This window comes from Rhinolophus hipposideros, assembly GCF_964194185.1.
Source record: "Rhinolophus hipposideros genome assembly, chromosome: 9".
NCBI lineage: Eukaryota > Metazoa > Chordata > Mammalia > Chiroptera > Rhinolophidae > Rhinolophus > Rhinolophus hipposideros.
This window is the reverse complement of record NC_138055.1, coordinates 45,583,258-45,608,567: the sequence shown is the minus strand read 5'-3', so window position 1 is coordinate 45,608,567 and position 25,310 is coordinate 45,583,258. Positions and strand designations below refer to the sequence as shown.

Sequence of the window (25,310 nt, the reverse complement as noted above, 5' to 3'; positions counted from 1 at the left end):
TTGGTTGACTCATTACTTGTAGGTGTTTATAAATTTGTCAGTTCAGCCATACATTTGTGTTTTAGCTGTGTGTGCTAATGTCAGTTTTGGCTAGCATGAGCATATGGGGAACTATGGGATGGAGGAGTAAATCACAACTATTTCCTCATCTGATCTGGGTGGTAAACGTGACTTAAATTTCTCAGGATCATTAAGGATATAGGATCCTGAAGTGGTTCCTTAGTGTCTTTGGAAAGAGAAGCTTTGAGTTCACTTGTGTTTGACTGAGAAATGCTGAGAATAGAGAGACATGTGTTCTTCCTAAATTAGGACTCTCTGCCCATCAACAGAAACCCTTTCCTAGTCTTTTCCTCCCCTCTTTTACTTTAGGCCTCTTTTTTGTTGCATGTTTATTTATATTTGATGTTATTGTTAAGCCTTAACTTCCCCTTTTCACTTATTCTGGAATATATCATTATGACCCATTCATTCTAAATTAATTTACTTTTGTACAACCCCAGTTGGTCACTGAATATTGTGACATAACTGATTAGAGTTTAATCTCTCTTAGAAAACATATAAGTGTGCATTTTCATTCAGAATACTGTTTTTATTCTAAGAAATACGGTATTCTGTCATAAATTTCATATATAGCCAAATTTTGCATCCAAAATTTGAACTTAATGAAGGCTGAATTGAATCTTCTGTTAGCAGATAGAAAATAATCACTCGTTGATTTCTTATGACTGTAACTGTGAAAAATTAATATGTAGTGTAATCAAGGAAATAGACTAGCTGTGAATTGATAATATTAGACTCAGCATATTAAAAATCTTTCTAGTTATACATATGGATAGCTATCTTTAAAAGAATATTCTTTAAAATTGAATGAAATCTGTGATTTCATCTTGAATTAAACAGAAAAAAATAATGTGAAGAAAATGGTATGGCATTGTATAACAAAACCAGCAATTTTGATCAAGATTTGTGTTTAAATGTCATCATGGCATGAGGTGAGCCTCTGTAAAGTTCCCCTGGAATTTACAACTAATTGAACAACAATAACTCCACAAAGGACTCCCTGCACAACAGACAGGCAAGACGAAGAGGCCCACTACTGAATTCACCTAAAGGTGGGCGAATTGTACAAGCGGGGAGGAGGGAAGGGAGAAGTGTGGAGACGGAGCCACGTGGGCGCAGGACGCAGACCTAGCTCAGTGCTCCGAGCTCGCTGCATCCTGGAGCTACTGCGGGAGAGGGAAGAACTCGGACTACTAGGGCTCCAATTATGGCCCACAGGGCTGAGGGCGTATAACACGGCTTAACCCAGCGATCACGGCAGAGACGTAGGAGAAAAGACTGAGGAAAGAAGGCTGAAAATTATGGTTTAAGCCCTCACCGCTGAGCAGAGAGCGGAAGCCTTAGGCACTGAGCCTAGCGGCCCCCTCCCTAACCTTCAAGAGCTCGCCACACCCCCACCTGCCCGGTGGTAGAAGTGGAACAGTAGCAGTGTCAGATCAAAAGAACAGAATATTTGCTCTTCTAAGAACGGTGGACTGCAAACACAGATTTGCAGCCCAACTAGTTCCGGCAAAGGGGAGGGAGCTGTGTAAGCGGGACCGGCTGAGGTGGTGGTCTTCGCTATTGTTCTGGACCACCTCTCACAACTCACCCTGCCCTTGGCCCCACCTATCTGGGCGGATCCCTGCAGGAGTAAACAGAACTGCTGAAACATATGAGCTCTGAATGTGGAGCAGGAAGAGCTTTGGAACTTCAAAAGCTCTCTGCATATCCACCGGGACGCTGCGCCCTGTGACCCAGGCCACCTATTAAAAGAGGAAAAGCCCGTCTCCTAGGGAATCCCCCCATTGTGTGAGAAGCTGGAATAGTGCAGAGAAAACATAGCACTACCGTGTGAGAGAGAAAAAAATGGCTGCAGTCAGAGAGAAAATAAAACATTCTACAAACAAGTACTGGAAACTAAAGAAAGACCTCTTCCTATCAACCAGTTGCAGAAGACACTCCTGTAGATGTCTAGGAAGAGAAATAATAAATCAGTAATTGCCATGAATAACCAAGGAAAAAACACAACTCAGAAAGTGAAAAGTCTCCAGAATAGGAACTTAAAGATATGGAAATATGTGACTAAATGACAGAGAATTCAAGATTGCAGTTCTGAAAAAACTCAGCGAGATGCAAGAAAACACAGAAAGGCAGTTTAATGAACTCACAAACAATCAAAGAACAACATGAGCATTTTACGAAAGAGATTGAAATTCTAAGAAAGAACCAAATTGAATTTCTAGAGATTAGAACTCAGTAGAAGAAATTAAGAATGAAATAACCAGCTTAGGTAGTAGAGTTGACCAGATGGAGGAAAGAATCAATGACATCGAAGATAGAAATCTGGAAATTATGCAGATGGAAGAAGAAAGAGACTTGAGACTTAAAAGAAATGAAAGAACTCTACAAGAACTTTGACTCCATCAGAAAGAGCAATATATGAATAATGGGCATACTAGAAGAAGAAGAAAGAGAGAAGGGAACAGAGAACATATTCAAACAAATTGTTGATGAGAACTTCCCAAACTTGTGGACAGAACTGGATCCTCGAATCCAAGAAGCAAATAGAACACCTAATTACCTCAATCCCAACAGGCCTTCTCCAAGGCACATTGCATGTACTGTCTAAAATCCAGGACAAAGAAAGAATCCTCAAGGCAGCCAGGGAAAAGAAGATGGTAACCTACAAAGGAAAGCCCGTTAGATTATCATCAGATTTTTCAACAGAAACTCTACAAGCTAAGAGGGAGTGGAACCAAATATTCAAACTATTGAAAGAGAGAAATTATGAACCAAGAATAATATATCCAGCAAAGTTATCCTTTAGATATGAAGGAGGAACAAAGATCTTTCCAGACATACAGAAGCTAACGGAATTTTCTAATACATGACCTGCATTACAAAAAAATCATAAAGGAGGCTTTTCGACCATCAACACAGACAATTTGTGGCAACCAAAACATAAAAAGTGGGAGAGAAAAGGCCTGAACTGGAATATGGAAATGGAGAAAGTAAGTGTTCTGAAGAAAATGGAATACTCTAAATATCAAACTTTCTTTTACATAAACTTAAGGGTAACCACTTAAAAAAATTCCTGAACTGAAATACATACTGTATTAAAAGAAAAAAACACAGGGAAACATCATAGGGTACCACCACACGGAAATAATGGACAACAACAAAAAGGCAAAGAAAAAATGGGGACACATCCTTACCAGAAAACTCAAGATAGAATGACAGGAAATCCTCACATATCAATAATCACCCTAAATGTAAATGGGGACTGAACTCACCAATAAAAAGGCACAGAGTAGCAGATTGGATCAAAAAACTAAACCCAACCATATGCTGTCTTCAAGAGACACATCTCAGCTACAAGGACGAGCATAGACTCAAAGTGAAAGGGTGGAAGTTGAAACTCCAAGCAAATGGTACCCAGAGAAAATCAGGTGTAGCCATAATGATATCAGATGAAACAGACTTCAGGGTGAAAAAGATAACAAGAGACAAAGATGGACATTTCATAATGGTAAAGGGGACTATACAACAAGAAGACATAACAGTCATCAATATTTATGCCCCCAATCAGGGAGCACTGAAATATACCAAGCAACTACTAATAGAAGTAAAGGGAGAAATTGACTAAAACACAATTATACTAGGAGATTTAAATACATCATTGACAGCTATGGATAGATCATCCAAACAGAAAATAAATAACGAAATAGCAGCCCTAAATGACACATTAGATGAAATGGACATAATTGACATATATAGAGCACTTCATCCTGAAACATCAGACTATACATTCTTTTGTAGTATACATGGAACATTCTCAAGGATAGACCATATATTTGGACATAAATCAGCCTCAGCAAATTTAAGAAGATTGAAATCATACCAAGCATATTCTCTGATCACAAGGCTTTGAAATTGGATATCAACTGCAAAAAGAAAGCAGGAAAAACCACAACTACATGGAGATAAAACAACAAACTTTTAAAGAACGACTGGGTCAAAGAAGAAATTAGAGGAGAGATCAAAAGATACATGGAAACAAATGACAATGAAAATACATCCTACCAAAATTTTTGGGATGCAGCGAAAGCAGTTTTAAGAGGGAAATTTATATCATTACAGGCCTATCTCAAGAAACAAGAAAAATCTCAAATAAATGACCTCATGTTATACCTTAAAGAACTAGAAAAAGAAGAACAAGTGAAACCCAAGGTCAGCAGAAGAAAGGAAATAACAAAAATCAGAGCAGAACTAAGGGAAATAGAGAACAAAAAGACAATAGAAAAAATTAATGTAACAAAGAGCTGGTTCTTTGAAAAGATTAAGAAAATTGACAAACCCTTAGCTAGACTCACTAGACTCACTAAGATAAAAAGAGAGAAGACACTAATTAATAAAATTAGAAATGAAAAAGGGGAAGTTATCACGGACTCCACAGAAATACAAAGGATCATCCAAGAAGACTATGAAGGACTATATGTTTCCAAATTCAATAACCTAGAGGAAATGGAAAAGTTCTTAGAAACATATAGCCTTCCAAGGTTGAACCATGAAGAACTGGAAAATCTAAACAGACTGATCACCAGGAACGAAATTGAATAGGTCATCCAAAACCTTCCCAAAAGCAAAAGTCCGGGACCAGATGGCTTCACTAGTGAATTCTACCAAACCTTCAAAGAGGATCTAATACCCATCCTCCTCAAACTCTACCAAAAAATTGAAGAAGAGACAGTACTCCCTAATTCATTTTATGAGGCCAACATTACCCCGATACCAAAACCTGGTAAGGACAACACAAAAAAAGAAAACTACAGACCAATATCTTTGATGAATACTGATGCAAAAATGCTAAACAAAATTCTAGCAAATTGAATACAACAATGCATTAAAAAGATTATTCATCACGACCAAGTGGGGTTCATCCACTGGGCACAAGGATTGTTCAACATACGCAAATCCATCAATGTGATACATCACATAAACAAAATTAGGACAAAAATCATATGATTATATCAATTGATACAGAAAAAGCATTTGACAAGATACAACATCCATTTATGCTTAAAACACTTAATAAAATAGGTATAGAAGGAAAATACCTTAACATAATAAAGGCCATATATGACAAGCCCTCAGCTAATCTCATAATTAATGGTGAAAATCTGAAGTCCTTTGCTCTACATTCAGGAACACGACAGGACTGTCCCCTATCACCTCTGCTTTTCAACAGTGTTGGAAGTCGTTACGAGAGCAATCAGGCAAGAGAAAGAAATAAAAGACATCCAAATTGGGAATGAAGAAGTTAAATTGTCACTCTTTGCAGATGACATGATGCTATATATAGAAAACCCTAAAGACTCCACCAAAAATCTATTAGAAATAATCAACGAATACAGTAAAGTTGCCGGCTACAAAATCAACATACAAAAGTCCATTGCATTCCTATATACTAACAACGAAATCTCAGAAAAAGAAATACAAAAAACAAGTCCTGTTTCAATTGCAGCAAAAAGAATAAAATACCTAGGAATAAACTTAACCGAGGATGTGAAGGACCTAAATGCTGAAAACTATAGGACAGTTTTGAAAGAAATTGAAGAAGACACAAAGAAATGGAAAGTCATTCTGTGCTCATGGATTGGAAGAATCAACATAGTTAAAATGGCTGTATTACCCAAAGCAATGTACAGATTTAATGCAATCCCCATCAAAATCCCAGTGGCATTGTTTAAAGAAATAGAAAAAAAAATCATCAGATTTGTTTGGAACCACCAAAGACCCCGAATAGCCAAAGCAATCCTAAGAAAAAAGAACAATACTGGAGGTATCACACTCCCTGACTTTCGCTTGTACTACAGGGCTGCAATAATCAAAACAGCATGGTATTGGCAGAAAAACAGACACATAGACCAATGGAATAGAATTGAGAACCCAGAAATAAAACCACATAAATATGGACAGATAATTTTTGACAAAGAAGCTAAAAACATACAATGGAGGAAAGACAGCCTCTTCAATAAATGGTGCTGGGAGAATTGGATAGCCACGTGCAAAAGAATGAAACTGGACTGCTATCTGTCACCATGTACCAAAATTAATTCAAAATGGATCAAAGACTTAAGCATAAGACCTGCTACAATAAACTGCATAGAAGAAAACATAGGTGCTAAATTTATGGACATTGGGTTCAAAGAGCATTTCATGAATTTGACTCCAAAGGCAATGGAAGTAAAAGCTAAAATAAATGAATGGGACTGTGTGAAACTTAAAAGCTTCTGCACATCAAAAGAAACCATTATCAAAATAAAGATGCAACCATCTGAATGGGAGAAGATTTTTGCAAACAGTGCCTCTGATAAGGGGCTAATATCCAAAACATACAAGGAACTCACGAAACTGAACAGCCAAAAAACAAACAACCCAATTGAAAAATGGGCAGAGGACCTGAAGAGACATTTCTCCAAAGAGGACATACAAATGGCAAATAAACATGAAAAAATGCTCAACATGACTAATCATCAGAGAAATGCAAATAAAAACCACAAGGGGTTTTTATTTGTGGTGAGGTATCACCTCACCCCAGTCAGAATGGCTATCATCAACAAGACAAATAATAACAAGTGTTGGAGAGGCTGTGGAGAAAAAGGAACCCTCATACAATGTTGGTGGGAATGCAGACTGGTGCAGCTGTTATGGAAGGCAGTGTGGACGTTCCTCAAAAAATTACGAATAGAATTACCATAGGACCCAGCAATTCTTCTCCTGGGTATCTACCAAAAAAATCTGAATACATTTACACATAAAGACAAGTGTGCTCCAATGTTCATTGCAGCTTTGTTTACCTTGGCCAAGACATGGAAACAAGCAAAATGTCCTTTGATAGATGAATGGCTAAAGATGTTGTGGTATATATACACAATGGAATAGTATTCGGCAGTAAGAAAAGATGATATAGGAACATTTGTCACAACATGGATGGACCTTGAGAGTATAATGCTAAGCGAAATGTCAGATAGGAAAAGCAGAGAACCATGTGATTTCACTGGTATGTGGTATATAAACCAAAAACAACAAAAGAACAAGACAAACAAATGAGAAACAAAAACTCCTAGACACAGACAATAGTTTAGTGGTTACCAGAGGGTAGGGGGGTTAGGGGGTGGAAGATGAGGGTAAGGGGACTCTGCGTGGTGAACATACAATAGGATTTATAGATGATGTAATACAGAATTGTGTATCTGAAATCTATGTAATTTTACTAATTGTCACCCCAATAAATTAAAAAAAGATTTGTGTTTAACACTTTCTGCTCTTATTTAGAAAGTATATGCTGTAGTGATGTATACATTATTGAATCTGTTGTTTGTCTTGAACTGATTATTTGTATATGAATTTTCAACAAGGTGATTTAATACTTGCATAATTTTCATCTTATACCTAGTATGGGGTTATTATACCTTCCCTGTCTATCTGTAGTATATACCATCAATTGGTACTTAATGAAATTGCATCTGATATTAATATTAACCTAAGGAACATAAGCAGGAATGTAAAATTTCTAAGGATTTAAACATCGGATTATATTTAGGTAATATGTGTATGTGTACATATACACTCATATAGTATACATACACAGCAAACATTAAGTATGTTACTGCTGTTGTGGCATCATGTTCTTAGGCACCCAGATTAAACCTTGAAGTCATTATTTTCTCCTCCCTTCTGTCTTAGCACCCCCAAATCCAGTGAAACTTTTGAGTATTTTTCTTTGCATACTCTCTCACGTAACCCACTTAATCCCTAAATCCCTACTTTAGACCCTTCTCACCTCTCTCTCAACTGTTGTAATAATTATATAACATTTCAAACATAAAATGCAAAAGGAGAGAGTAGCATATGGATTGAACTTGTGATCAATAGAATGAAATCCAGACTTCAGACCACTTAATATATCAGTCAGAACTTTCCATAGCCTGGTTTCAACTTGCATTTCTAGTTTTGTCTCTTATAATCTCAATATTCCAGCTGTACTGGGTTACTTACTAATTATTGCTTTTCTGAAAATGCTTTGGAAATTCCGCGCATCTTCTTGACATTGTGACTATTCATTGTGCTCTCTCTGCATTAATTTACCTTCTTTTCAACTCCATCCATTGAAATTCTGCAGATTACTTAAGGCTCACTTTAAATACCAGCTCTTCTGGAAGGCTTTCCTGACATGTTTCTTTTCCACTCTGACTCTCCCAGTTGAAGGTGTGCTCTTTTAGTATTCCCTACCAATCATATTTATTCAACAAATATTTATTGGAAATATACTATGTTCTGGGCCATATTGCATTCCTCATGTCTGTTTCTCCTACTAAAATGCGGCTCCATGAGGTGAGGAACCATGTTGTCTTCATTTCTAGTCCCCCTCACATTTAGCACTGTGATTGCATATAGGTTTGACGTGAATAGTGATCTCAACAGTTGACCTTCAGTTATTTTTAAGTAGATTTTTACATGATAAAATTATACATGTGAATACTTAGAGAAAATTTTAAATTAAAAAGTATATTTTTGTTTTTATTTTGAAAAGTAAAATATATTGTTAAAAGTGTGAAAAATACAGATAAGGATCAGGAAGAAAATTATTAAAATGATCTTAGGAACCTAGAAATAATGACAGCCTGAAAGATTTTTTAATACTTTGCATTGATTTAGTCTATTCACTTTGATTAGCTCTATTACCATTTCTTTCCATCTTTCTTTTGTGTTCCCCTTTCCCACACGGGAAACCACTGTCATTTCACATGGATTTTTGCCGGACAGATTTATTACAAATTTCTGTGTAACAAGTTATTCCAAAGTATTTATTTTCTCAGTTTCTATGAATCAAGAATTTGGGAACCGCTTATTATTATAGCTTGGTAGTTCTGTCTCTGGGTTTATCATGAGGTTGCAATTAAGATGTCAGCTGAGCCTGCTGTCCTCTGAAGGCTTGACTCAGCTGCAGCATCTGCTTCCAAGATGGTGCTCCCACACTAGCTGTTGGCAGGAGGCTTCAGTTCCTTGCTGTGTGTTCTTCCCCAACAGGCTTGCTTCGTGTCCTGATGACATAGCAGTTGGCTTCCTCTAGAGTAAGTGATCCAAGAGTGAGCAAGATGGAAGTCCGCGTGTCTTTTATGACCTAGCCTCAAAAGTCTCACTTAGTCATCTGTGCAGTATCCTTCTGGTTACACAGTTCAGCACTGTTCAGTGTGGGAGGAGCTGGACAGGGGCACGAATGCGAGAGATGGAAGGCTCATTGGGGACCATATGGAGGCTAGAGAAATTGTCTAACCCTACAATGGGACTGGAAAACAGGTGAAACAAGGAAGCCAGATATCTTTTAGTTTTTTTCCAAATTGGGACTTTGCAGTGTAGCACTGACATTTTGTTTGAAAATGACAAGAGTATGAAAGACTTCCACTCTTATAAGGATGCATTCTTAAATCAAATTTTAGCGGTACTTTCACTTGTTAGCTTTCAGGTTTTTTATACACTCAATTGTCTGAATAACTTGAAATAATAAGAATAAATAATAGTTTATTGTTAAACTTTATTAATGCTTATATAAGACAATGTGTTAAGGTATTTTCATGCTCACAATATTTACTCCTCACAGAAATGAGATTTTTAAGTCAGAGTAGGATTAGACTCCAGGTAATCTTTTAGAGCCGAGCACTTAAACATGCCATTGAATTGCAGTCACAGTATCTTTGGAATACAGAGGATATACAGTATGTATGCATACGCACTATTAATACTTGGTAAATTAAAAAAAAATGATCGCACCTAAAGTAATAAAATAGTATTTTAAAAAATAATAGTATTCTTTATAATAAGTCACATTGTGAAAGAGATGTGTATTAGGTTTTCTGTAGGGCTTGTGAGCTTGAACTATAGATCAGATTCCCCAAATTGTATGTTTCTTTCCCTGCTCTTAATTTCTCCTAAGTTAAAATTATAGATTGCTGAAATGGTAGCACGAAATGGCTTGCTCGGATAATTCTGGATATTCAGATTTAACATGACCCCCAAATTATGGATAACTTCTTAAGCTGTTTCTTGTATTCTCAGACTCTTGATGAACCATGTCCCATTAAAAGTTTGAATATTTCAAATTGAGGCAGTGGCAAATGTAATATTAATTAGCTTCCTGGTTATTAGTGGGGAAGTCAGTGTCTTGGTGATTGACCCTACACACTATATTCGGCTTTTCTTAAACTAAAAATTAAATTTGTTGTATCCTAAATCAGCATATTCATGATAGTCAAGATTTACACGTGTTGCTCATATATGTATACCACTTGAGCAATTCTCCAGAAATCATAGAAATTATCATTTCAGATGTTATTAGTTGCCCTGAAGAAATGTAAACACTTTTTCATGCAACAGACAGTTTATATTAAAGTAGAAAATGCAATATACTGAATAATTTTTTTGTATAGGAAACACATTATAGCCATTCTGATCACATTGAATCAAAATCGTGAGGTGTATTTTTGATTGCCAGCTATGCATGAAGGAATAAAGCAACATACAGATTAGGCAATCTCTTTTATAGCTTCATAGCTACACAAATCCCTTGTGTTCTAACAATAGTGATCCCAACCCACCTTTTGCAGCTGACATCGTAATTCACAGTTTTTAACGTACTTTCACTCTACTGGAAATAACTTTTCTGTAGCTTGGTATGTCAGTGATAAACAAAAAGTCATTGATCTCTCACAAGTAGCTTGTCTATAACGATATAACAAGAACTGATTGATGTTTTTTTCACATCTATGGTTTGTTCCAACTGTAAAACAAAAATATCTGCTAGATGTACATGTAACAGTAGTAACTCTTCTACATTGGGTACTATTAATATTACACAATGCCAACTGTATCATATATTGAAAGAATTTTGTGCCTTCTGCTTTCTCTTCAAACGTATGTCAACTATAATTCTTTTTTAAAAAGTTTCTTTTTATGTTTTTCCTATTATGAGTACAACTATGAATGATGCCTTCGTAGGTTTAGACTTCTCTCTGTTTTTGGTGACAGAATTCATCAGTTTTACACTGAAGAGCATATTTGCCCTTGTTTTGTAAAAACTTCCTTGGTTTGCTAGGAGGTACTATATTTTGAAAATTATTCAAAAGCTTTGATCCTTAATGCCAGCCACTATTTGACAAAGGATTATACTGTGATCACTAGAGGCAAACGGATGCTGGTTTGTTAAAAAACGGTTTTCAGATATTTATCAGCACGCTTGCCATTCACTTTTCCAGGTACTTGTACATGCACATCAACACTTGTAGGTTCGCTTACCTCTGTCATACCGATTCACTTTGGATATTCTATTGAAGCCCTATTCAGTGTTTAGTTTCCATCATTATTTTGAATTCTGGTATTTCTGGAATTATTTTCATCTCTACTTTAATGAGTTAAAACAATTTTTATGAGTTTGGATTCTACATTACAAAATGACAGTGGAGTTTCTGTGAAAATCATAATTGATCTACAGGCCTACGGTGGAGCATTTGATAGACCGACAGGGATCCCTAGTGGTACACAGACGGTGCTTTGAGAACATTGCACTCAGCTATTCGAGGAGCGCTTATTAAAACAGCCACAGATCTGATTATTATACAAGAAGCAACAGGTCTGGCTGGTAAAAGGAAAAGGAGAGGTACAGTGAAAGGAGCAATACTGCTGCATGGCGAGAACAGTGAAAACCAGTATCTTACCCATATTGGGCCAAGAAGCAGAAGAAAAGCAAAAGTGCAACGTGTAAGGAGATACAATACAAAATAAACTGCATAACAGGAATAACTGACAGCACATAATAAAGGTGAACATTGCAAAGGAGTGAAACACCAAATAGAACAGCTGTATGTTAAGTGAAGAATGTTAAGTGAAGGACAAATCAAGTATTTCAATAACCTCAAGCAAGGGACAGACAGCTTGTCCCACACTGAAGGAGCTGTAATCTGATGGGTGATTTGTTCTAGTCCAGTGGTGAGTTGAGTCAGTACCACAACTTCTACGTAATATATACAGATTCAGTGGACCAGACCTAGGATATGTCTCAAGCCATCCTGCAATATGGGTATCAGACTGGCACCCACATGAGCTATAGGGTTTCTGTAACGCAGAATGGCATTTCAATTCTTAGAATATATAGTTAAGTGTCAAATATATTAGTTATCTGTCGCTATGTAACAAATTATCTCAAAACCTAGTTGCTTTAAACAAGAAATAAATTACCTCACAGTTGCTGTGGATCAGGAATCTGGGTACAGCTTAGCTGGGTCCTGTGATTTAGGGTCTGTCAAATGGCTGCAGTCATCCCAAGGTGTTAGTGGGGGAGGAATTACTTCCAGGCTTATCGGTGACTGTTGGCAGCACATAGTTCCTCACTAGCCATTGTGCAGAGGACCTCAGCTCCTCACTGACCTGCTGACCAGTGGCTTTCCCCAGTTCTTTGTCATACATGGGCCACTCTACAGGGAGCTCACAAGGCAAGAGAGGGTGAGCAAGGCGGAAGCTAGAGTCTTTTAGTAACTTAATCTTGGAAGTGGTATCATTTTTGCTGCATTCTATACATTAAAGGACTTGACTAGGTCCAACCCACTCACAGGCGAGGAATTAGAAAGGACAGGAGTATCAGGAGGAAGGCATTATTGGGGACCATCTCAGAAGACTGCGTGTCACAGTAAATGAGTAAATGAATGAAGGAAAGGAGTGAAACAGGAAAAATAGCTTGTACAGGTACACCTCATTTTATTGCACTTCACATATGTTGCGTTTTTTTTTTTTACAAGTTGAAGGCAACTCCTTCTGACCGCTAAAGGGTTATGACTTGATTGTGACTGTCTGCAACCAAACCCACAATATCTCTGTGGTATGCCTGTGCTAGTAAGTCACCCATAGGTGTAGGTTGCAAGAGTGGAAATTGAGCCATAAAAGAACATTAATCTCTGGATAAGATCTGTTTTAGCTAAAAGTAGACATTTTTATCAATAAGTACACTATTAGTTCATTTATATCATAAAAGAAAGGCTTGGAAAATATGAGTGCTGTTTTCTGCAGATTCTAAATCAAAATAACATCTTTTAATACTGCCAGTCTCTATATTTAGAAAAGATAAAGCATCCAAATATGATATATTTCAATGTCACTGGTTTTCAGCTCTCCCTGCACATTGGAATCACCTTGGAAACTGAAAAACCAAACCAAAAAAAGATACTTGGGCTCTACCCCAGGCTAAATAAATCAGAGTTCCTAAAGGTGAGCCCCAGACAAGCATATCTGTTTTAAAAAGGCAACTCAGGTGATTCCAGTGTGTATCAGGCTTAGGGAATGCTGATTTAATTGGTTTTTAATGGAAAGAGTTGAGTATGCACTCTTTCTCTGGTTTGTACTAATTGAAAAAGGAAATAATTTTATAAACAAGCTTTCTTCATTCAGCATGTATTTATTCAGTGTCCAGTATGTGCATAGCATTTGTGGGGGCTGAAAAAAGAAATGTGAGTAGTTTAAAAATGGACGTAAGGTATACTTCACTACATAGTTGTATATGTATCTACTAGTATTATCTGGCACGTCCACATGTGCTGTAGGGTTTCAGAGAGAGGAAAGTTGAATATAGACTAGAGTAGATAAAGAAGGCTATTTGGAAAAGATGGGATCTGGGGTGCATTAGGAAAGAAAGCACAAGGTGAAATGCAGTAACTCGTTTCACTTGACAGATCCAGATGCTGGGGTCCAATTGGGAGAGATTGGGCAGTTGATCTGACACTTTGATCTTATTCTGAGACCAGCGGCTGCACAAGAGGAACAACTGAGGAGCTTTGAAAAATACCAGGTTTCACTCCTGGAGATTTGTATTCAATTGGTCTGGGTGGAGATCGAGTATTGTAATTTTAAAAAGACTCCCTATGACGCTCATATGCGGCCAGGGTTGCAAAACTGCAATAGGATCATTTAAGGTCTCTGGAAATTTTTGAGCAGAAGGGTTTTAACATTCACATATCCATGAAAAACACATTAGGTATTTTTTATGTCACAGGCACAGGTAAACAGCAGTGAACAAAATAAAACAGGAAAACTCACCTGTTTATACTTATAGGGGTGATAGGGAGCGTATATTCTTTTCTGGTAGGGAAAAACAGTCAGTGAACTAATAATACAGCGCGTGGTGAGTAGAAGCAAGTGCTTTGAAGAAAAAGCATAGTGAAGGGAACAGAGTAATGAACAGAGTGGGGAATGGAGTTGGAGAGGAGAGTGCTATTTTATGTCAGGTTAGGAAAGACTTCCCTGACAATTGGCATTTGAGCAGAGACCTGGAAGAAGTGAGGAAATTAGGAGGCAGAGGAGATAGCGAGGGAAACTGCCAGGCAGTAGAAGGCCAGTGAGATTGGATGCTATGGACTGACTTTTCGCCGCCGTGTCTCCATTTTATGTGTTGAAACTCTAATTCCCAGTGTGACTGTATTTGTTGATAGGGCTTTTAGGAGGTACTTCAGGTTAATAAGATCATAAGGGTGGGGTCCTAATGCGATAAGATTGGTGGCCTTATAAGAAGGGGAAAAGAGAGATCTTTCTCCCTCTCTCTACCATGTGAGGACACAGAAGGAGGCCCTCTACAAGCCAGGAGCAGAGCACTCACCAGAAGCCAAACCTTGCTGGACTTTGATTTTGGATTTTCTAGCCTCCAGAATTGTGAGGAAATAAATCTCTGTTCTTTAAGCCATCCAGTCTACGGTATTTTGTGATGGCAGCCTAAGCAGACCAAGACACAGGGACAGAGGGCACCAGAGGGGAGAGTATAGGAGATAAGTATAGGATATAATTTGATTTACACCTGGAAGGATCAGCTGACTGTTTTGTGGGGAAATAGTCCATAGCAAAGCAGTTGAGGAATCGAGTTCTAGTTATGAGGATATTACAAGGGTGATATCAGTGGGGGTAGTGAGAAATCATCCAATTCTAGATGTATTTTGTAGGTAGAATGGAAAGGATTTGCTAATTAATTAATGTGGGTGTGAGAGAAAGTAAGCCGTTGGTCTGAGCAACTGGAACAATGGAGCGTCCTTTTCTAAGATAGGAAGACTGCCAAAGAATGGAAGAGTGGGCGAAGTGAGGAATCAAAGGTGTATTGTTGAGCAAACTAAGTTATTTTGAGTTGTTACTGGACATGCAAGTGAAGATGTTAAATCAGTAGGCAGTTGGTTATATAAGTGTGGAGTTTAGGGAAGACGTTGGAGCTGGTGGTATAAATTTTGGAGTATCATTGTATAGATCAATTCTTAATCTTGGATGCACTTTAAAATCAGCTTGGGAACTTTCAAGAAATTTCTGAGCCTGGCCCCACCCCTACAGATTCTTATCTCACTTGGGAGCGGGGCTTAGGCATTCCTGTTTTAATTCGATTAGTGGTTAGGTTAAACATTTTTCAAAATAGCTTTTATTGAGATACAATTGTCATACAGTATACTGCACACAATTAAAGTGTACAATGTGACAAGCTTTAATACATGAATATACCTGTGAAACCATGACCACAATAGTGAACATTTTTCCCCTAGGCATAATTATGTTTAAAAAGCATTGCAGGTTAGTTTTAATTAGGGTCAGAGCTGAGAACCATTGTACAGATGGTATTTACAGCCAAGGACTGAATGAGGTCTCCTAGAACAGTGTTTCTCAAGCTTTCGTGTGCATAAAAATACCCATGGTTCTGGGGGAAGTTCTGAGAATTCGCATTTCTTGGAGGCTTCCAGGTGCTTATGCCTTTGGTTAGGTCGGTGGCCCATACTTTGAGTAGCACCGTCCTATCGGGTTAGTGTAGATAGAAGAGATACCTGAAGACTCAGTCCTGGGGGAACTCCACAGTTTAGAAATTGGAAAAGAAGGGAAGGAACCAGTAAATGAGACTGTGAAATGGTAGCCGGCGAGGCAGAAGAAAAATGAGTGAGCCTGGTATTCTAGAGGCTTGTGAAGAAAGTTTTGCAGGAAGTGAAGGAGTGGTAAACTCAGTTAAATGCTGCTTGAAAAGACTAAGATAAGAGCTACAGTTGACCAGTCAATGGATATGACAAAGAGATTGTTCGTGACCTTGAAAGAATTAATTTTGATAAATAGTAAGGAAAAAAGCCTGACTGAGGTGAGCCCATGAGAGAATGGAAGAAAGAAGTGTGGAGAGGAAGTATGGACAAATCATTTGATGCTTATAGTGGAAAATAGAACAGAGAAATGGTGCAGTGGCTAGAAAAGGATGTGGATTTAGGGAAGGTGTTTTGTTTTTTTTAAGGTAAGAACTACTTTATGTGTTTGCATCCTGACAGGAATAACCTATTAGAGAAGGAAATATTATTGGAGCAGGAGAGAAGGGAGTTCCATAACAAGAGTGGTATCTTGGAGAAGAGACCCAGTGGGCAGGTAGAGGTATGGCTTTAAATAGGAATGTGGATAGGGAAATTAGAGTATATGATCACAGATGGATTTTGTGGAAATTTTAATTGAATAGCTTCTGTTTTCTCTGAGGTAAGAATTAAGGTCAATCCGTAATAAAATGGCATGCAATAAAAGTAAGTTTTGTTCAGTGCTCTATCCTCAACGCTTGCTTGGAATAGTGATTTGAACAGTGAATGTTTCATGAATGTTTGTTAAATGAATGAATGTAAGGAAGAGTAATCTTGGATTGGAGGGGAGAAGGCAGGGAGTCAAATAGGTAGTATAGGAAGCTGCTGTTGGGTTAGGCTAGAATGGGGTTCATGGGAATGGTAACGGAATCGTTCCAATCATATGTAAGACAAATGGAAAGGACTCGATGTTTATTTGGCTAAGAGGAAGGAAAAGTTGAGGATGACCTGTTTGTAGCTCTGGAGAGTGACCTTGGTCTTTCAAATTAAGTGAACTGTGATGATGTTTAATGATTTGAGGGATTTTTCAGACTTAATTGCTGAACACTCTAACCTAGTTTTTGTAGCAGATGTATTCATCTATTTTGTCTGTGCTTACCAAGGACTATCTTAATGGCTGCCAGGGAATCAGGTCTCCCTGCTGCCACCTCCCAGGAGTTTAGGGAAAATTGTGTTCTGGGCCTCTGTAGAAGTGTTTGATGTTGACACATATATATATCTTTGAGTAAAGACTCTTCAGAATACTCTGCATAGATTCTTGAAATGGTGAAGCACATTGTTCCTTGCATTCTATAAGTACACTTAAGCAAGTATCAAGAAGAAAGAGTACATTCAACCTGAGGTGTAAATTTACTTGGTATAGTGCGAATACATTGGATCTCAGTTTTCTCATTATATTCCTCACATTCAATTCCTCACAGCCACACCGCAGGGATAACTGGGAGGCTCGAGGATGTGCGCTGAGCACACGGGGGCTCAGGAGTCTCCACATCAACTTCATACATATATGGAAGTCAGTGTTTCAGTTTTATATATTGAAATTCCTTAAAAGATTTTTTAGCATGATTCTGCTGCAAAAACAAAAACATTTGAATATCCTTACTATAGGTAATGTTTGAATTTTGCTGGTAAGTCAGCGCTGGTATTAGCATAGAGGACAATTTCATTATTTGGAAATGGGGAAAACCACTTAGAAAGGACTCTTACAATATGATTCAATAATAAATTTTTATAGAAAGCAGACATGTACATTAAACCCTTCATTCCATTTTTATGGAAAAGAAATAAATGGCTCAAAAGCAAGATGGCATCAGAAATTTTTTCCCTGGAAAATGAGTCCCTGGAAGTTGGCACCTAATCAAACCAGTGTTCATGTGATTGATTAATAGTTGTTTTTAACACATTATGTTTAATTTGTATTTATAATAATCATTAACTTTGAGATATTTGTTGAGCATCTGATACATGGGGATACAAAAATATGTAAGATACGATCTTTTCCCATGTAGGCCTTAGATTGTCTTAAAGTGTTACTAAAAATTTTAATATTTATTGTTCTTTTATTTCTTCTGTAAATTATAAAATGACTTAACATACAGAGGGTGCCAAAAAAAATGTGCACACATTTTAAGAATGGAAAACGGTATTAAAATTGTAATACTCGATGTATACCAATGACAAAAGATGAATACCAGTCACGTTTGACTTCTGCAGTTACAAAAAGTACTCAAAGTGGTTACCATCAGCATTGACACTTGTAATTACAGTGAACTACTGCTTGAGCAACGTTGACCAAAGTGTCCACTTGTGGACATTTTCTTTGGCACCCCTGGTATATTTCAAAAGGAGGTCCACGTTGATGGCTATTTTTCCCGGTATTCTGGTGATTTAAACTTGAACTAAAGTTCTTTTCACCCTGTGTATAGTAAGTCCTCTGTTTGCTGTATGACAGCACATCTTTCTTTCCCCTGCTTTGTGCTTTTAATAAAATTTACTTTTATTTAATGAGTTTACTTTTGTGTGGTGTTTGCATGATCTGCTAAGTAAACTCTGAGGACATGGACTGTGTCTGTCTCGTTTATGGTGAAGCTTCAGCACTTTACCTAGTACCTGACAGTGTAAGTGTGCAGTGCATTGTCAAACAGGGTGGGTGCTTTTAAAAACTTCCTTGGTTAGATTTTTGGGCTTTTGTTGATAATTTATCAACAGACTCACAACAGATTTAGGTTTATTAGTTCAGCCTTTTTTACTCAGTGAGATTTATTAAATTGTTTCAGTTTACCGTAATTTTATCATGAAGCAGATTGCTTCTGAGCTGTAATGCTGCCTCTATTAGAAAAGAACAAGTAATTATTTTATATCTTGTTTGTTCATTTGTTTTTCCTGTCCAATTTGACAAAGCAAAATTGTGGTGAGGATGGTCAAGCTTATAACATTTTTTTTTTTATAATTAGCACATAGAATTTGTGTTGGGGGATGGTGGGATTGGAGGGCAGACACACAGTTAGAAACGGCATATAAGTCAACATGTACCAGCCTCCTGCCTGCGTGGGAGGTCAGACAACTCCTAAAAATATTTTATTCTGATGAATAGTAAATATCCATTAAATAGTTGTTGAAATGTTCCCCTTTTTCTTACGTTACAGTAAATCAACAGACCTGCCAAACTTTACGCAGTCTGTTTGGGCCATTTATGAAGGATATATAGAAACCCATAGGGATTCCCAAATTTTTGAATACGGTATTACACAAATTATAACCTAATCATAACATATTTAAGAAGATGACAATAGAGTGCCGTTGGAGTATGGATAGGTAGCACTTATTTTACTAATTAGGTGATCCTTTTGTTCTCCTAAACACAGAGTTTTTGGCATTGTAGGTGTGTTGTAAAACCACGGATTTAAACCACTGAACATAAATAGGCATATGTTTTTAAATGATACCCTTCCCCTTATTTCCTGCGTTAACTATCTCCCACTTCTAAAATTTCCTGCTATCCTCCTTATTTTTCTCCGTAAATAGAAAAGGGATCACAGTTAAACCCTTCTTACGCTCCCTGGAGATGGGAGGGCTTTCTTCTTAATAGGGCACAGTGAAGAAGAGTCATTTTAGGACATGATGGAAAGATCATCATAAGGGATGTTCCCTTATCTTCAGTGAAGGCTCTTTAAAGCTCATTTAGCCCCTAGAGAGCAGCAGAACACTTTATTTTAATAATCTGTCTATATATATATATATATATATATATATATACAAATATATTTCGTGCTCCTTTTCCCCTAAAGTTGAACCAAATAATCCAGAACAGAGGAGCAAAGTTACAATCTTGAAGTGCAAATCAACCATCATTGAAATAAGAATAAAATAATGTAATAGTACACATTTAGTCAAGTCTAGGATAAAAGGAGAAAGAGATACAACTATCAAGAACAGAAATAAATAACATTTTTCTTAAGGCATAAGAGAATCACTATAGAAAATTTAGTGATTAAAAAATAAAATCAACAAACAATAGGTACAGAGATTGCGTAGTTGCTTATCAGACCACTAGTTTCGCATTTCCGTTTGCCTTCATGACCAATACCAAGTTCATCAGTCCCTCTTGTTTAGAGTAGTCCTGTTCTTGGCTTCCTGCAACTTCCTGTCTTAGTCCCTTTGAACAGCTATAACAAAAATACCATAGACTGGGTGGGATATATAAAAAACGGTAATTTGTTTCTCACAGTTCTGGAGGCTGGGAAGCCCAACATCAAGACATTGGCAGATTCAGTGTCTGATGAAGACACACCTCCGCATTGACAGCCATTTGTCCTCACAGGGCAGAATGGGCAAGGGATCTCCCTGGGCCTCTTTTCTAAGGGCACTAATCCCATTCACGAGGGCTCCACCTGCATGACCCAATCACCTCCAAAGGCCCCACCTCTGCTGCCATAACCTTGGGGGATAGGAGGAGGATAGGATTGATTTCAACATACGAATTGGTGGGGGTGGGGCACAAACATTCAGTCCACAGCACTGTTTTTCTATTTCTTTCAGTTCTTTACTCCCGTTTCGGGGGAGTTCTTTATCCCTCTTATTCAGGCGCACATTAGGTTGTATTATCCTGAAATGTCATCAGATTCGCTGCTTCAGTTCTACTCCCCTGCATAAGCCATAGAATAGATCCTTATTACTACTACTTCATTTGCAGTTTGATGGGCTAGTTCTCCAGCTTGTCTCTCACCTGACCACTCGACCAACTGTTCTTTATGTGTTGGTTTTGCCTTGTAGGAGAGTGGACATTTGTTGAATATTTTGTTCTTACCACTGACAGTTTAACACCACTGACAGTTTAAGAATTCTAGATTCATAACTCTTAGAAATAAATTATTTACATTTAACTCAACCTCATAGTTCTAGGAAGCAAATCATACTCGTCTAATAAGCTTTTATTTTCCGATTAATGGACCATGTTTTACATGGGCCATATAAAAAGGGAAAATGATTCTAGGAAGATTCTGGAGGTGTAAAACTTGTTAAATATGATAAGGACTTGGCAGCAGTTGTATTATAACATTCATGAAGTTGGGGAATTAGGATTACCCCTTTCTCACATAAAAGCAGGATTGACACGTGAGGAACAGTGTCATAAAATGGAACGGTACATAGAGACAAATCCTACATGGGTGGGGAGTGATTGATCATGTTATAAAAATACTTTGTACCCAACCACAGCACAATAGTTATATTCCTGAAAATATCATGATCAGAGTGTCCACAATTGAGGTATTTAGATCTTACGGAAAAAACAGCATTGGGATACTGAGGTCATTAATGAATCCAGAAAAACCTAGAAAAATACTCAATTTTATTTAAAGACAACATTAAGGAAAGACATCTTAAGTTAGTAACAATGACTATTAAATAAATAACATCAATTATTGGTTGCTTGAAACTTCAGGATTTTATTCTAGGTTCAAAAGAAGATAAATCTATTTTACTGTTTGCAGTTTTATTGTAATTCAATTTAATTCATTAACATTTTTATAATTTTGCATTACATTGAGGTGGAGGGAGCAACAGCACAAAATGTAATAAAGGAAGTTGTCAAACCTTCGTTTTTAATGGAAGGAATAGATTTAGAGATCCATAATACCTTGGAGACTAAATGAGAACTGCACCTCAATTGCATTTTATATATTGGAGTGACTCTCAATTTTAGGTAACTCACTGTTCACTAGGCACAGCTCTAAACAAATTTTTCTCAACTCTGCCACATCTTTGAGCTTTCTTTCTTTCCATAATCCAACATAATTAAAAGAAATTAATTATTGCTGTGCTTACTTTTTTAATTATTACTTTTTTACTTCTGTGTAGAGGGTGGTTGATCCTGGCCAATGACTGGGCTTAGATACATTACTGTACTCCTTTTCTTAAAAAAACCTTCCTTCCTCATTAAACCTGATCACCATTTATTCATTCTTCAACAAATATTAAATATCTAGTATTTTTTCAGGACTATGCCAGGTACTAGTTATATATAGTGGCACATAAAGCTAATACCATCTCCTTCTTTATGGAGTGTATATTCTAGAAGAGGAAACAAAAAACTAAAACTGCAACTCCTTCCCCAACTTTGCCTGTGTTCCTTACTTATTGTTTTCATAGCATTTATCAACATCTAAAACTGTTTATTTTTTGTTTGATTTCCCCCACAGAATGTTAGCTACACAAGGGCAAGTTCTGTATATTTTGCTAAACGATTATCTGTTGGTTGAGAAGTGAGAAAGACACATCTGATTAGTCACCATGTCCCCTTGATTCTGCTTCTTCACTCTGTCTTAAATAACTCCACTGCTGCTTCCTTAGTTCAAGCCCTTTTAATTTTTGCCTGATTTATTAAAGTAGCTTAACAGTTTCTCTGCCTCTGTAGTACCTTTCCCCTTAAGACTGCTGCCAGTAATCTTTGTAAAATTTGTATTTGAATTTCTTTAGTGATTGCCCATCTTTTGAGAGTAAATCAGACTCCTTAGCTTTAGCTTTTCGTTATCAGGTGTCTTCCTATCTGTCTAACCTTGCTTTTTTTATTTCTCTGCCACTCCCTGCTCTCCTTCTCAAACTTTATGCTGAAGTAGTACCAGTATATTGCACTTCTTCCAGCTTCTTCGCAAATGTGGTGGCTAGACCAGAGGCATCAGCATAACTTGGAAACTAGTTAGAAAAGCAAATTATTGGGCTTCACCCCCAGGTAAATCTGAAGACTGTTTTATGGCACTTCTGAAATAATAAAGTTATATTATTTTAATATTACCATTTAATACTCTCTTTTAACTTTGATACACTTATACAAAGTGGAAGTAAAAGATTTCATCGTTCATCTCCTTTATTATAAAGTATGAAATTGTTTCTCTGAGTTTTAAAGGTATATTATAAATTAAAGACAGAGGCTACAAATATAAGCTTAAATGTAAGGATGCCCTTTTTTTTAAACTAGATTAAGATATTTGTGTTTGAGCTGTTGTGTTTTTTTTCCCACTCATAAAGCCAGGAGTGATACAATAGTCGCTGAATCAGAAACACTGGAGTTAGGGCTAAGCCCTCCTACTCCTGTAGGTGATCTGTTGTACCTTAAATTTGAGAACCATTCCTTCAATCCTTTTTTTTTAAAGTTCATTTCTTGAATAAGCTCAGCCATTAATTACCATGCTTTCAATATCACTTTCATTTGTGTAACTTTTCTTTAAATTAAAATATTAGGGTGACAACAGTCAACAAAACTACATAGGTTTCAAGTGTACAATTCTATAATACATCATCTGTATATCACATTATGTATTCACCACCCAGCGTCAGTTCTCCTTCCATCACCATATATTTGACCCCTTCATTTGTGTGACTCTCGATCTACATTATTAGCCTGGATTTCTTTGTCAGTCCTACTTTTTAAGTTGTGTATTGGACATCTTTCCTGGATATCCTTCCTGTACTTCAGATTCTTTAGGTTCTAAACAAAATTCATTTTCCATCTACTGAAGTCGCTTTTACATACTGTATTTCCTATTTCTTCCTTCAAAGGATTCTTCCTTGCAGATTTGAATCATAGATTGTGCAGTATTTTCTCATTGATTTCTATTTTCTGTTGCTCTAGAAGAACAACAAAAAAAAGATTTTTTAATAACTCAACACTACTGACCAAAATAGGGTCAGGATTTTCCAGGTAATAAAATTATTATTGTTTATAGACCATCTGTTAAAATGTATTTTTATCTTCCCTCCTCAGTCTTCTTTCTCTCTCTCATTTTAAGAACTTAGAGACTACTTACTTTGAATCTTGACTTTAGTTGCCAAAGTTCTACCATCAAGCTGGAGGGATCCTTGCCCCTGAGCCAATAGAGTGATAGCTTGTACTGGCACCAAAGGCTAAAGCCAGATAGCATTTCAGGTATCTCACAATTCCTACAGTAGCTTCTCAATAAATATTTTTTAAATGAATAAGTGAGTAAGTAGGCACGTCTCAAAGGATTGGGCAGATCTCCAAGGTCAAAAAAGCATGGTGAGATTGTGGCTTAGAGACATAAGGAAACTCAACGATTTGAGCAATAAGGACAGAGAAATTTTGACATGCAAGTATTAAGTGAATAAATGAAATATTTTAAAGGAAAAAACAAATAGCCATTGACACAGATGGTTAGATATTTCCTTCTCTGAGGGAGGAGGGATATATTTAAATGTTATTTCAGTGTAAACTTGCAAGTTTAATTTTTAAAATTTATGTTTACATGTGTACTTCCCTATGAACATTTAGTTTGATACACATTTTTAATAATTTTCATGTTGATTTATGTAATAGTTATATTCTAATGGTTTGACTATATCTTGGGCTATAACTTTTAACTATTATAGTTATATTTTTGTTGGATAGGAAAGACAATAATGTATGTGTGTATATATATTAAATTGCACATCTGAATTATGTTACATAGGAATTTTTATACTTGAAAGTTATATATCTATTCTCATAATTTGAAATAGTCTATCATAGAGAATATATTTTTAAGTTATAATAATAAAAAACAACCTTTCTTTTTAACATGCACACAGGAAACCTCGACCTGTCTCCCAGTTGGTTGCACAGCAGGTTACTCAGCAGTTTGTGCCCCCTACCCAGTCAAAGAAAGAGAAAAAAGATAAAGTAGAAAAAGAAAAAAGTGAAAAGGAAACAACTAGCAAAAAGAACAGTCATAAGAAAACCAGGTAAATTTGAAGAGTGTTTCATGACACTTTGGAAATAATAAAATTAACCATTTAATATTCTCTTTTAACTTTCATACACTTATATGAAGTAGAAGTAAAAGATTTCATCTCCTTTCATCTCCTTTCATCTTCATCTCCTATAAAGTATGAAATAGTTTTTCTGAGTTTGAAAGGTATATTAGAAATTAAAGACAGAGGCTATGAATATAAGCTTAAATGTAAGGATGCCTTTTTTTATTTTTTTAAACTAGATTCAAAGACGTTTGTGTTTGAGCTATTTCTTTTTCATTCATAAAGCCAAGAGTGATATTCACAGTATTCACAGATAATTGCATGGGCTTTAATCAGTCAAAATGGTCATGGGTCCATGCAAAACAGATGCCCTTATCTGCACATCAGTGGAGTAACAGCCCTGCATGTAACTCAACCATAGCTGTTACCAGTTTCCTCTGTGATCCAACTATGTCATTGCTGTTCTAAAACGTTTATTTTAATAAAATTGATGATCTATCTGTAAATTATGGTAAAACTATAAAAGCACAATTCAGAGACCATTACTTCCAGAGTATCACAGTTTTT

At 36.7% G+C, this 25,310-nt stretch overlaps 1 protein-coding gene across 2 annotated transcripts in view; it reads left to right on the top strand.

The window, feature by feature from the left end:
- The window catches only part of YAF2 (YY1 associated factor 2), a 74,699-nt gene that overhangs the window by 47,562 nt on the left and 1,827 nt on the right, over positions 1–25,310 (top strand). For both annotated transcript variants that reach the window (XM_081060794.1, XM_081060793.1), the window contains one exon: positions 24,579–24,731. In XM_081060794.1, coding sequence (XP_080916920.1) covers positions 24,579–24,731 — 153 coding nt within the window. The remainder of the gene's footprint in view (positions 1–24,578; positions 24,732–25,310) is intronic.